The sequence below is a fragment of the Setaria italica genome, chromosome II, assembly GCF_000263155.2.
Source record: "Setaria italica strain Yugu1 chromosome II, Setaria_italica_v2.0, whole genome shotgun sequence".
Classification (NCBI taxonomy): Eukaryota; Viridiplantae; Streptophyta; class Magnoliopsida; order Poales; family Poaceae; genus Setaria; species Setaria italica.
In genome coordinates, this window is record NC_028451.1 from 31630922 (window position 1) to 31644939 (window position 14018).

Sequence of the window (14018 nt, forward strand, 5' to 3'; positions counted from 1 at the left end):
TGCCGGACTCCGTCGCGCTAGACAACGTGGAGCCGCTGGACTCCGTCGAGGAGGTGCCAGACTCCGTCGAGGAGGTACAGTGTCCTCGCTGCGGCACGTTCCATGCTGGCGGCGTCTTCGGAGAAGCCTGCTTCCAAGCTCGCCGCAACGCTTGCAGGTGTGCCCGTTGTGGCCTTTTGCATGAAGACTACGATGTGCCAGCAAGGTTCCTCTATGGCGTGGACAAGTTTGATTGTGAGTTCTTCATTCCTGATGTGGAAAAATTTGAAATTCATGGTAACACCATCATTCTGCCTGAGGAAGTTGTAAAGAAGTTGGAGGAGCACGATGAGAAGATGAAGCAAACAAAGATCAGTCCCCAGGCCAACAAAGAAGATGAAGCAAAGCAAGTTCAGTATGGTACATGCATTTAACCTAAGATACATTGTAGGATCCGTAACTTGCATCTTCTAATTTGCATAAGCTAATTTCCATCTTCTAATTTGCAGGGAGACTACTAATGGCTTCAGCTAGCAAGGAAGGTTCACAGGATATTTGCAATGGCAGCCTATCTTCTCTCTCAAGTTTTTGTTTTTGCATGTAAGGAATTTTCAACTTGTTGCATCCTTGGAGCTTCATGGTTTCTTTCAAAACACTTTGTAGTGTTACAAAAATCCTGTTTGCTTTCCATGGAGAGTACTCTAAGAATGCCTAAAAAATATGATGAAGAAATCAATGAATTAGTCATTGAAGAAACAATGAAACAAGTGCATTATCTTGTTGTAAGAAACAATTGATCATTTACCTGTTGCACGGCTGGAACAAGATCTTTAATTGTTTTTGCATCCTTCTTGTATTGAATAGCTTGAATAGCTCTAAAAAACCCCAAATCTAGAATGTTAAAATCCGGAGAATTGGGTGGTTGACAAATTAGCCGAATGTCAAAACCATCTTGCTTAGCAGCCTCACAAAAAATAGGATCATCCACTTTTAAATGAGAAGGTGCATTATCTTGTTGTATGAAAATTGGCTTGTTCACATCTTCTCTTGGCCACTTGGCTCGAATTGCAGGGAACACTCTATTTACCATGAAATCTCTGATCACATCCCTTGTGATTGATGTAATTAGCTTGATTACTTCTTCTCCACGAATACGATTGTGATTTCTTCTAATAGCTTGTTCATAAGTGACAAGTGGAAAACAACCTATTTTTCCATCAAAAACACATTCTCCATTCCTAAACCTTGGCCGAGCACATACACACAAGAACATGCACCTAGGGATGTAGTTCTTGTTCTTACAAGTGCGATGTGGGTCATCTTCCTCGGGCAGCAAATAATATTTTTCAGATTTTTGAGAGAGGTAGAACCATTTTTCATCAATGAACACAAAGTCAAACAAATCCTTAAATTTTGGATCATCAACCAAACCTTGCTCAATCATATAAACACACCACTTCAACCTAGTCTTCTTGTTAGCATCTGTGAGGTATGGTTTGATGCTACTAGAGTGGCGCCTAAGCAAACCTTTTTTCAAATATCTTTGTATCCTAGCTTTGCTAATACCAAGTTTACTGGACACATCTTCTATGGTCATTCTTTGCTTGAGAGGAATGTTGCGCAATCGTTCCAAATCTAGAGGGACTGCCTTACGACCACTTCTACCCTTCTTTCGACTAGCAACCACAACCGGAATGTTATTTGCAAGTTGGATTTTACCTTGCTCCCATAAGCGCTGAACTGTCCGAATGTGCACTCCAAACTGATCAGCAACGATTGTTGTATCTTTCTTGCCTAGTTTTCCATTCTTGCTTCTAGCCAACAATGATTGATAAATTTGTTTTCTGACGTCTTCTGTCATGTCTTTTCTTTGATGGTTTGCTTCAACGGGAGCAGCATATTCTATTAAAAAGATAATCACTTGTTAGCCACGACTTGTTCTATTAAAAGAAATTAAACAAGGGCATGTTAAAAAAACAATAGCCACGGAGTAGTAGATACGACATGCAGGTTTATCTAATGGCACATTCAAAATAATTGCCATGCTTACCAATAAAAAAAATCTAATTGCATTAAGTGACAAGATAAATCAAATCCACGTCAAATAATAGCCATGGCTTACATGAGAGGTTTTGTACATAATCGAAGTCAACAGCACCAAATTCATCAAGTGGCAAGTTCAAATCAATTCCTGTTGAAAAAGGAAACAGCAAACTGAGAAAGGAAATGACATTTGCAAGTGGCTGCTATGAATATCATAAATGGAAAGAGCAAACTGAGTAACAATGGACACAATACCGTTGTTGTGATCCTCCAATATTAGCTCGTTGAGATTGAAGAGAAGGTTGCCCTCGTCATCTTGTTCTATACGAACATTCAGATCAAAGGCAGGGAACGGATCACCCATTGCGCCGTACGGAGAAGTGGAAGAAGAAAAAAACTAAGCTATGTCGTAGATGAACATGGCTAAGAACAAGCAAGCACGGTAGTTTAAGCAAGCAAGCAAGGAGGCAAGGTAGTAGATGCAGGAAGCTAGGTACGAGGTGTTTAAATAGAGGAAGCACCCCAAGTGTCAGGCCTATTACCACGCGCGCAGTGAAAAGAAAATAGCGCCAGTGAACTATTACCACGCGCGCAGTGAAAAGAAAATAGCGCCAGTGAACTCAAATAAAAAAAACGAACGAAACAAACGAGCGCCAGTGCAGAGCGACATGCATCTTTCGCGCGCGCCAGGCCAAAATCGCACAGAAACGCGCTCAGCCACGTCGAAACTAAACAGTGCCATGCAAAATCAGGGCACTAGCAGAAAATATGCACCCAGTCTTTAGGGCTCACGACACCCTACGCTAGCCATTTGAGTTATGGTTCTTTCTCATATGGAATACACCCGCAACCCTATTTAATAGGGGCACACTATTTAATAGGGGCACATAGGGAAAAATACTCCCTAATTAATCACTCCTTGGTAAGCACAATCATGTCCTAAATAACATGTTTTATGAGTATGGAGGGAGTAGTTTTTAGGGGAGAGGGGGGCATAATCTAACATGTACTCAATGCAACTTTATTTTAGCAAGAACACGAATTCTAGTAAGAGTAAGTTTGAATGCCTATCATATGGATCCGGGATCCTATATAGTACTGACATTTGGAGGTTTAGTATTCTAGATTTAATTAATCTTCAGCCACAATGGAATGAAAACAAGGTGGTCCTGTTTACAGGGAAGTCTGGGGTCCAGCAGGCTCACGGTGAACAGGCTGCCCCAAACCCTCGTGGTGGAGGACTGGCGCGGGCAGTGGACGACGGTGTCTAATGGTTGGGAGGCAAAGAATGGCCGGGTTAGGATGGTGAACGGCAGCCGAGGTGGTGGTTGCCGTGTGGGAGAACAGGAGCGACACCAACAGTCCAACACATAATAACAGTTCGATCTGAAGTTACCTAAGGGGATGTTTAAGGGGATGTTTGATATTAATTATGAGTATTAAATATAGGTTAATTATAAAACTAATTGCACAACTCCTAGTCTAAATCACGAGACGAATCTATTAAGCCTAGTTAGTTCATGATTTGACAATGGGGTGCTACAATAACCATTCATTAATGATGGATTAATTAGGCTAGATTCGTCTCGCGATTTAGCTTAGAGGTTCTGCTATTAGTTTTATAATTAGCTCGTATTTAATCCTTCTAATTAGCATCCCCGGACTAAAGTTTAGCTCCTGTCTCACCCCAGTAAATAGGTGATAGCTGGCAGGACATCTAGCGTGGAGATACATACGAGAGTTTTTTAATTGATGAACAGTGAAAAACTAGGCGAGGCAGAGCGCTAGTCTCGCTCACGGCCCGAGGCGCCTCCCTCTCTCACGCATGGTTTCCAAGGTAACTGCGGGTTGCTGTGCCAATCTTTTTTTTGAGCTAAAAGTTATTGCTGCCTCGGACTCTAGATCAGGCAACTGTAGTGCATTGGCTGAAAAAAACTCATTTTCAGCTAACTGATATATAGATCTCCCATAGTGTTGCCAGTGAAATGTTACAGTATCTCTGTCAAAGATTTTCCAAATCTTCTATACTGAGACGTAATCGTGGTAGGAAAAAGAAACTTCATGTACAGGTACAAAACCCATATAACAGCCAGTATACCAACGCGAATTTGAACTGGACGTCCATGCAGGGCACCGTAGCATCTCCACTCATCACCACCTCTTTGCCTCCTCCGATCCGATCCCCTACTGCGCAGACGCCCGCATCGCACGCGATCCCCGGCCGTGGTCCTCATGTGAAGAGGTCGTACTTGACCGGCGTCCCCGTGGGATCGATCCACGGCTGGGCACGCAGGAAGTTCTCGACGGTGAACTTGGCCGCGTCCGCCTTGCTGATCACCTTCTTGTACCCCGGCCAGTTGACGCGCCCCGCCGTGTCGGCTCCCGGCCCGGTGTTGCCGTACTCGGCGTACCAGAGCGTCTTGAGCGCGAAGTCGCCCTGCCACGGCATGTACCCGGCCTTGTCGATGAAGTCCGGGAGCTCCGACTCCATGACGAGCGTGCGCGAGCACTCCCGCCACGGGCGGCCGAGGTAATTCTTGATGGGCGGGCGCGCGGCGTCCCTGAGCGCGGTCTCGGCCTGGAACTCGCACTTCTGGAGCACGAACCCCGTGGCCTCGCGGGCGTCGGCGCGGCCCTGCGCGGTGGCGATGTTCTGCTGGTTGTCCATGGGGCGGCGCAGGACGAGGATGCAGTTCTGGAACACGGCCGCCGCGTCACCGAAGATGAAGTCCACCGTCCCGGAGATGACGCAGTTGCGGTAGAACTGCGCCTTGGAGTGCGCGTACAGCGTGTCCTGGAACCCGTCCATGCGGCAGTTGAGGAAGATGGACTTGTCCGACTGCACCAGTAGCGCCACCGCCTGGTGCTTCTCCGGTCCGGCCGTGTTCTGGAAACCCATCCCGATCGCCATGAACCCATCGCCTTGCGCGGCTACCCGACGACGACAGCAACTCATTATTGGATCGGAGCCTGATCGATCGAATTGAAACTAAGCAGAGATCGAGCAGCGTCGTCCTTACTGAAGGTTGCGGTCTTGAAGGTCGTGATCCCGTCGACGAAGTTCTTCTTGCCGGTGACGATGGACTTCTTGGAGCCGTCGCCTAGCAGGGTCACGTTCACCATAGCCTTGGTGATCGTCACGTACTCCTCGTACACCCCCTCCTTCACTTGTATCACGTATCTACGGGACACAACACCCGTGACAATTAGACACTGCATCAAGGAACGGAGACACACGGCTCGAGGTCGTTCGGTACCTTCCGTTGTTGGACTTGGGCATGGCGGCGAGCGCCTCGTTGATGGTCTTGAACTTGCCACTGCCGTCCTTGGCCACCACCACGTTCGGCGTGAGTGTGCTCTTGAAGCCGCCGCCCTTGAGCACCCTCCGCTCGCCGTCGGGCACCCATTCGGGGATGCCGTCCTCGTCGAGCGCCGGCTCGGCTCTCGACGCCGGAGCGCCTTCGTCCTCGGCGAGCAGCCGCCGTTTCGAGCTACCCTTGATTGCGGAGAGGATCGACGATCCCTTCTCGATGAGCGCCAGGGCGTTGCTGGTGAGTTCCTTCCCGTTGGTGAAGGAGTCCTTCACCTTGACCTTGAAGTCGTCGTCGGGGAAGCCGTCGATGCACGTCTCCATGTGCGCGATCACGGCGCTGAGCCAGATGCGCAGCTGGTATCCGTCCTTGGCGATGCCGTCCTTGGCGTCGACGCCCTTGACCGTGCGGTTGAGGTCGTCCTTGGCGTCGCCGAAGATCTCCTTGCAGTCGGCGACGGCGGCCTTCACGCGCGGGTCGTTGCTCATGATAAGGTCCGCGCGCTCGAACGCCTGCCCGATCGCGTCGCCGATCACCTCCACCGCCGCCCGGACGATGTCCTTGGGCGACGTCGCGTTCGCGGTCGCCGCCTTGCCGAGGCTCTTCTCGCACGCGTCCGTGTAGTCCGTCTGCGAGCACATGGCCTTGATGCTCTTGGACACGGCCTTGAGGTCCGGCTGCGAGTCCGACGAGCCGGAGTCCGAGCCCGAGTCCGAGTCCGAGCTGCTCGGGCTCGCGGAGTGGGACCCGCCGCCGGATGACTTGCCTTTGGCCGGCGACGACGAGCCCTTGGAGCCGGAGGAGGACTTGGAGTGGCCCTCGCTGGACGACTTCCCGCTGTACATGACGGCGAAGCTCCCCGCGACGATGAGGACGACGACGATGGACACGGTCCCAACGGCGATCATGATGCGCCTGCGCTGCTGCCGCGCCTTCTCGGCCTTGCGGCGCTCGGTGAGCGGGCCGAAGTCGCCGAACGCCGACGACATGGTGCCGGAACTGTTTTTCCCCCCCTTCCTTTTGTTTTTCCGGCGAAAAAAATTGTCTTTCACTGACCGCTTCCTCCTGGCTGTCGCTCTCTGCCTTCCATCACCCAAAGGCAGAGAGGATGGAGCAAGGGCGGGAGGCAATGGCAAGCCCTGGTTTATTTGGGGGGTGTGGACTCCGGGGAAAGAAGGGCGGGGAGACGTTCTTGGAGGCTATGTTTGGGGTGCAGCTCGTTGTTGCTCGTGTTCGTTTTGCCACAACAACAATGGCCTCCTGTTCGTACCGTAGCATATAAGCATGCTGCACTGCCTATTTTTGTACTACGTACATGGAAGCAGGAAGAGGACTTGCATAGGAATGAAGTCCATGCTGTATCAATATTTTAGATTCTAGCAGCAGCAACATGCATGGAGGAACACTGACTGTTTCCGAAACCAATAACGACATGAGGTTCATATATATACTATGAAGTAATTAAGCCCTGATGTACACATGATACATTCCGTACATATTTTTTTTCCCGATAAAGGCTTCACCCTGCTTTTATAGAAAGCATGTAAGAGTACAAAGTTTTAGCACTGGGGACTCCAGTGTTCGCTTACAAGCACCATTACAAGAGACCAGAAATTGAAACAGACAGAATAAAAAGTGTCCTCCACGGACTTCCAGAACGCCCCATTCTCTTGATTGGTTCACGAACTGCAGCATCCACGTCTTCACTTGGGTCTCCATTTCCTCCACACGTTCTTTCTCAGCAGCCTTCAACCGTATACGCCATCTCTGTATGAAAGAAAGAATTTTGAAAATTATTTCACACAGTATATACAGTCGGTAGCAAATACTCGAAATCTCTGAATCCAGTGCACAAGGGCAGCATTGTAGGTGCAGTATCGGACAGCTGAGAACGAGCGATCGATAGCTCATTTTGTCAGTTGCGCTAGTTAATTAACAACCCCGCGTTTGAGCCCAGCTCGACCCAAGGCTCTTACCCTTCCTTAATTTGATTAATATGGCTTCAGCGTCATCTACAAATTTTTCTTAACCTAAGAACATGTCCACTCACACAACTGATCAATGGGTTGCTTGAGCTGCAGCTGTGGCACTTATTTCGGAGGGCAATGCCCGGTTTTCCCCCTAGCGGAGTCGTACGAGCAGTCAGAGTGCCCGGCCGTCTTCCTGGATGCCGTCGGCACCGACTCCGCAACTCGACCGCGGTGGCCGTGCCCGCCGCCTCCCGCTCCTCCTCCCTGCAGGCGCGCGGCGGCGCCGTGGAAGAAGGCCGCCGTCGTTGAAAGTACCAGAAGCATCAGAACCACCACCACCACCACCACCTTATTTCCTCCTCCTTCCATCTCGATCGAAGAATAACTAACGTTAATGTCTCTATTTGTTATGTTGTGCAGATGATGGCTGTGGACGGGGTCGGATGAGAGGAAGCTAGCGAGGGCTCTGCCGTTCTTATATAGCGTCCGCGGCTACCTGGATCAAAAGAGAGATGCATGGCGGTAAACTACGTCGAAACCTGAGCTGAGGTAAATGGGGGTGAAAAGTTAAACGCAGAGCTTGGCGCGAGTAATCGCCGCGGGCGTAAACCATGACGCGCGCAGCTACGCGGGGATAATTTTGTATCCGAAGATATTGTGTTGTAGCAAGCCGTTGCAACTTGCAAGTATGTGCTCCTTCAACTAGTTTTGAACTTTTGATGACAAGCAGTTGACACAAGAAGCAAAAAGTATGAGAAGAGAAAGCAAAAGCTAAACGGGGGAGAATCAGGAATGTGTGGCAGTGCGTGGTTGCTTCTTCCCGTCACCTTATTGTCAACCACGAACCGTTTTTCAGCCCATCACAAGTGCCCAAAACCACAAAAAAGGGGATGCCAAGGGGAAGGCCTGCCCAATGCTGAGCTTCCTGAACCTCATTCTTCTGTGCTACTTCATGGCATTTTGCTCGCAATTTACACTGTTAGCTTCGCCGGGAAGATGGACGCTCTCTTTGACGTCCGTTCGTGCGGATTTACATATATTCTTCAGATGCCCATGCCATGCATGAACGGTAATGTCTTACCTTTGTTTCAGTAGAAAATCAGAAACTTTTCCGATCTTTCCGCTGCTTTGTCTCGCCGACGAAACTGCTTTCAGGCGCGCCACAACCATTCATTGCGACAGCAGCGCACGAGGCCCAGCCCAAACTTCCTTCATCCACCGGACCGGCAGGCCACGTGCTTTCCTAAGGCCCAGCCCAAGATCGAGCCTCCGGTCCAACTTGGAAACAGCCCAGGTTTCTCCCTTTTTTATACATCGCATTAAAAAAAAGGTTGGGGACTGGCGTGCAGGTGAAATATATCTTCACAAAATCTGCGTCCCTTTCGTCTAAAATAGAATAAAACATTCTTCACCAAATCTCCGTCCCTTCGTCTAAGTAGAATAAAGGAAATCTTTGTTGCTTGTGATAACTAGTATACTTCGGTCAGTGTAAAATTATGAGCACTTTGTTACCATTTTTCATCTATTTTTTTTCTCCATTAGGCTTCCCATGTGACAATATGGCAACTTGTGATAGCAGGATGCATGAACCGGCTGGCTATTTTTAGCATCTCCAAAAGAACTCAGCAGTGGACTCCAAAAACTTTATTAGCAAGGTAGAATGAGAGTTTAGAGAAGACACCTTGCACTCCACTGCCACCTCCACCAAACGACCGTGTACAACAGAATTAAAAGCAGAGAGGGCCCGTCAACTGTTCGAGATTTTCTCAGCCTGTCTTGAAGTACTAGCCAAGTTTTGAATGATCAGCATCCCAATCGTTGGAGAGGTTCTCTCGAATCCATTCTGCCATCGGCCTTGAAGCTAGCTTATACACGCGGTAATTGATGAGTCCACGATCTTTCGAGTTGCTCAGAAGTAAAAAGTGTAGTGTGCTGTTGCAGTTCTTTCTATTATCTCTATAGTGGTTCTTGTATTATTGCTCGGAAGCGGTGCCGTTACATGGATCCATGGCTGCGTCGTTGGTGGAGGCTATGTTTGAGAGTTCGTTATTCCTCGAGCTATATCTTGCCACGCCAACAATAGCTGCTTGTCGTCACAGCTAGCGTAATAACATGGTGCGCTACCTTATTTTGTGCAAGAGGAGTCCAGGTTGAGCTAGGTAGAACAAGGAACTTTCCTAGGGAGTCGTGGCTAATCACTCAATATATTCCAACAACATGAAATTTACACACCATGCAATACGAATCCCTGCACATGCACTGATGCACACACACATATCTAGAGTTTTTCGCCTTTATTCAGATATGATGAGTGAACAGACATTATTAATTAACTGGTGAAAGTATTCACCCTCTCTGCTACTGTTATCAAATGCTCCAGTGTCAATATACATATTAGGTGTTCATTCAGCAACCTCGAGAGATCTCCGGCAAGTCGCACGTACGATCGAGCTGGTTACTTGAGCATCGGTGAATCACTCAGGAGGACAAGGCCCAAACTTGTGCTGGTTGAAATTATGCGTGCAGTTGGAGGGCCCGGCGCCACCCTTCCCTTCGTCCACCGCCGGAATTGACTCCGCGACGACACGACCGCGGTGGCCATGCCCGCCACCTGCCTCGCCGTGCAGGCGTGCCGCGGCGACGGCGCCGCCTCGAGCCGAAGAAGAAGCGACCAAAACTATCATCGTCAGAAGCGTCAGAGCCACCGCCTTCTTCCTCATTCCCGCTTGCATTTCCGCCTCTCTCAGGTGCGAGACGAGGTATGGAATAAGGTCGCCTACCGATCGATGGCTGTGGACTGAGAAGCTAGGGTTCGGGCGCCAGACCCTCTGATTTATAGGCCCGCAGGGTTGCCACTTGCCGTACGCGTGGTGAATTGCAGGCTTGCAGCGAACTTACGATCGAGCTCACCGACGAAGGCGCAGCTGCAGTTGGCAGGTTTTTTCCGAGCGAAACCACTCGGTAAAGACCGCACGGTCTGATGCATGGGAAAATGAGCTTTCTTTCTTTCGGCAAAGAAGAAGAAAACTGAGCAGCAAAGAAGAAGAAATCGAACTGATCAGCCAGTGTCGCGGCAATCGACGACGGCGCGGCAACAGCAACAGTTTTTTTAGATAGGAAATTCCGAGTTGGTTGGACTATGTTGTTTGACTGATAATTGATTAATAATACCTGTAACAGGAGGGGGTTTGCACTGCGTTGGAAGCAAAGCATTTTCTTACCACGCTACAGGAAGTTTTCGTGCGCGCGTGCGCTCAGAAGAATCTTGGAATCTGGTGCTTGCGTTCTGATGTCAAAAAGAAGAATACATCTCCCGACTCCTGCCCAGCACAAAGGGTAACATTTCTTAGCTCTACGTACCTTCCTGCACCTGATCGATCGATCGATCGTTTCTGGGCTGTTTCGTGGCATCTCGATAGTAACTTACAGTGAACTTCGCGGAGGAGGCGTTGGATTTGATATCACTTGAGTTGCTCAGATCCTCAAGTAATTTCATTGGCATCAAATGCTTATTCTTTTCAGGATGAACCATTTCTATGCCTACCGAAAGCAGAAACGTCTACCGTTCGTTCTTCGTTCGCCACTGTTTGTTATTGTTACACAAGGAGTCGTGTGTGCCGGTGCTGCTAAACTGGCGGTGCTGGGCAACACGGATATTGGGCTGGATTGTGAAATATTTTGATTTGGGGGTTTCGTTGGCTGCCTGGACCCCGCCGAGGAGCGAGCATTTTGGCCTGGGTCGTCATTGCCCAACAACCTTCTGGCCTTCCTAAGATAAGGCCCGGCCTATCCGCCCCACCAGCTCGCACGTTTTCCGAGCGCATGGGGCGGCCAGGCGGCCGATTGGCTTGGCGAACTGCTAGTGCTGTGTCATCAAAAGTTCAGAACAGGGCTTGCTTGGCTTGGCACCCAGGCACCCCTGAGCTGGCGCCGGTAGGCCCAGAGCATATTCTCATTCCGAGTTCCGAGGCTGCCTGCCTGGCTTGGCAGCATGGTCCCAGGTATATGCTTAAGCCCTGTTTGGTCTCCCTCCTAGAATCTGCCTAAACAACTAAACACCTCCTTTTAAAAACTCCAAAAACTTTAGAAGCTCCACCCTCCCCTAAAAACTCCTAAAGTTTATCCTGAACCCCACTACCCCTCCTTTATTGCCCCTGCCCCCGCATCCTCCTCCCAACCGCACCCTCCCCAACCCCGCTGCCGCTCCCTCCCTCCTCCACACCGGCGCCCGCATCATCCCCGGCCGGATCCGCCGCCTCCGCTCCCTCGCACCGCCGCACGGGCCGGTCGCAGCGCCCCCGCTCCTCCTCAGCGTCGGGGTCGATGGGGAAGACGCGGCCCGACGAGAGGATGCGGCGCGGGTCGATGAGCCTGCCGAGGCCCGCCAACCTGGACGAGGTTGGCAAGCCGTGGAACGACGGCGTCGATGGGGACTTGGGCGGCAGCTTCCTTCCCGCCGCGGGGGATGCGACAACTGCTGCGGCGGAGGACGGGGGGAGTGGGCGAAGGTCGGGGCTGTCCGGCGCGTCGGCGAAGGAGCAGCACCAGGCGTTGCCGTTGGCCACGGTGCTGGCGCTGGCGCCGTTCTCCTCCAGTTTGGACTTCTTCTCCACGGGCTCGGCACAAGCACAGCACCCACGCCACGCACGCACACCACCGGCTTCGATTCGGTACCCACGGCCGATTCAGTCCGGCTTCCGTACCTTCAGCGGTGGGGGAGGGCGCTTTCTGGGCAGGCATTGGGGTGGCCGCGAGCGGGGATGGTTGGCACGGGTGTCTCACTCAGCGACCGCGGACCAAAGAGGAGAAGCGGGGCGGAGAAGCAGCGTTGGCGAGGAAGAGCTTTTTTGCTCGTAGGGGTAGCAGGGTAGGAGGAAGAAGGGTAAAAGTATCTTTGTTCAACAGTATTTATTACCTTTAGTCAGTTTTAGAAGATGGAACTAAATAACTTTTTTTAGAGCTTTTAGAAGGCTGCCTAAAATTTTAGGAACCTGTAACCAAATAAGGTCTTACTGTCAACTGATCTGGCACTTGACCAAATAAGGTCTTACTGTCAACTGATCTGGCAATTGCACTTGGCCCATAACGGGCTCGTTTGGAGCTGCATGCTTTGCTACGGCGGCCCTCCTCCCAACAACAACATGTTCGATCCATGCATGGTCTCCACTGCTGGCGACGAAGCGAGTCATAATTTGGAACGCGTCCTCAGCCACACGTTGGTTGGCTGGTTGGGGCCCGGCCGGTGCTCACAACGATCTTCTGAAGTCTTGGACAAGCACTCGATTTGATTGGAACCATGGCGGCGGTGGCGACTGTCGAGTATCTTGCATTGCAGGTCTGAAAACACTGACAAATAATGCATGCTGATCAACCTCCAACGCGTAACGCAAAAGATGGGGCGATCGAGTACAGCCAACTTAGTTTTGCTTCGCGCCGAACTTCCTTTTGCTCATCAGTCTGCGCACCGTCCAGTTGTAAGAAGAAGAACGGTGCAACTTTTCCATGATGGCCCGAAAGGAAAAGGTGCTGGATTCGTAAGTAGGGGTTTTATCGGTATTAATTTTTATACCACATCAGTAATTTTATTGACTTAGCAAGATCTTTATGAGGAGAGAGAGGAGGGTGGAGCTTCCTGAAATGAGAGAGGAGTCTCATTCCCATAAAATCCAGCAGACACAGTTACCAAATTTACAATCTTAATACTAGTGTAATGAAACTGTGCATCGAGACTGATCTTACTGGTTCTCGTTACTTGCTATCTTTCATTCAATAATTAGGCACTGCTGCACCAAGTGGACATAGCGCCAACGATCTGAACTTTTATTTGTTGGGAGTTGGGACGCTATGAATTGTTTTGTTTTGCTCCTCGGACACGCGACCTGGATGTTCCCAGGCATCTTGTATGGATGTGGATCGTTAGGCCAAGGCAAATTTCTTTATTTCAGCTTTTTTATTCTAAAATTTTAATAAAAGATGTCCAAAACTAATTTTTTAAAATTAGTCCCAAAAAGCTTGGCTGACTCTTAAATTTCGCCACGCCAAAATACTTGGCGTGACTTGAGAGACCAATCATGCTAAATTATTTAGTAGAAGTGGTAGAATTAAACAAAGTATTTCATTGGAAGGCTATGTACCTTTTGATTTGACAAAATTATTCTAGTCACAACGAACCTCACTTAGCATGGCTCGCCTCTTGAGCCACGCCTAACCGTTAGACGTGTCTACGTTGAGGTGTCACGCCAAACTTATTGGTGTGAACAAAAACATCTATTTCTTAAATTTAGTCTTGCACGTGCTGTCATTGATATTTTAAAATAAAAATTTCTTAGGCTAATTAGACCTGCTAATTGTTTTTTCCGAATATTGGGTTGCGGCTTGGTTGTGACTTGTTACGTACTTCTTCTATCTCAAATTGCAGGTCGTTTTGATTTTTCTAGATACATATTTTTTACTACGCACTTAGATATAGTGTATGTCTAGATGCATAAATAAATTTATGAATTTAGAAAAGTTAAAATAACATACAATTTGAAACTGAGGGAGTTCCTCCTCTGAATGGGTGTGGGAGAGGATTTAAAGGTCTAGTAGGTTAGGTTTACAAATAAAAATGGTGGGTTGGGGTTAGAATGAGCTATTCTTTTTGCGAATTCGTACTTTCATTCCTAACATTAAATAAACAAACATATATGGTGAGAACTTCCTTAGAACTTCACTG

The 14018-nt window shown here is 49.2% G+C and overlaps 1 protein-coding gene across 1 annotated transcript; it reads right to left on the reverse strand.

Moving 5' to 3' along the window:
- Positions 1-3991: 3991 nt before the first annotated feature.
- Positions 3992-6341, reverse strand: LOC101753456 (pectinesterase). Its single transcript, XM_004956861.2, has 3 exons — positions 5280-6341; positions 5043-5203; positions 3992-4953 (listed from the first exon to the last, which is right to left on the reverse strand). Exons 1-3 carry the CDS (start codon positions 6320-6322, stop codon positions 4253-4255), a joined length of 1905 nt encoding a protein of 634 aa, XP_004956918.1. The 5' UTR covers positions 6323-6341; the 3' UTR covers positions 3992-4252.
- Between the last annotated feature and the right edge of the window lie 7677 nt (positions 6342-14018).

Bases quoted from the DNA above. Each gene is read 5' to 3' on its own strand.
- LOC101753456 (XM_004956861.2), bottom strand. From the start codon at position 6,322: ATGTCGTCGGCGTTCGGCGACTTCGGCCCGCTCACCGAGCGCCGCAAG. The intron at 5,204-5,279 runs GTACCGAACGAC...TGTGTCCCGTAG, and splicing joins CCCAAGTCCAACAACGGAAG to ATACGTGATACAAGTGAAGG. The intron at 4,954-5,042 runs GTAAGGACGACG...GTCGTCGGGTAG, and splicing joins CTTCAAGACCGCAACCTTCA to CCGCGCAAGGCGATGGGTTC.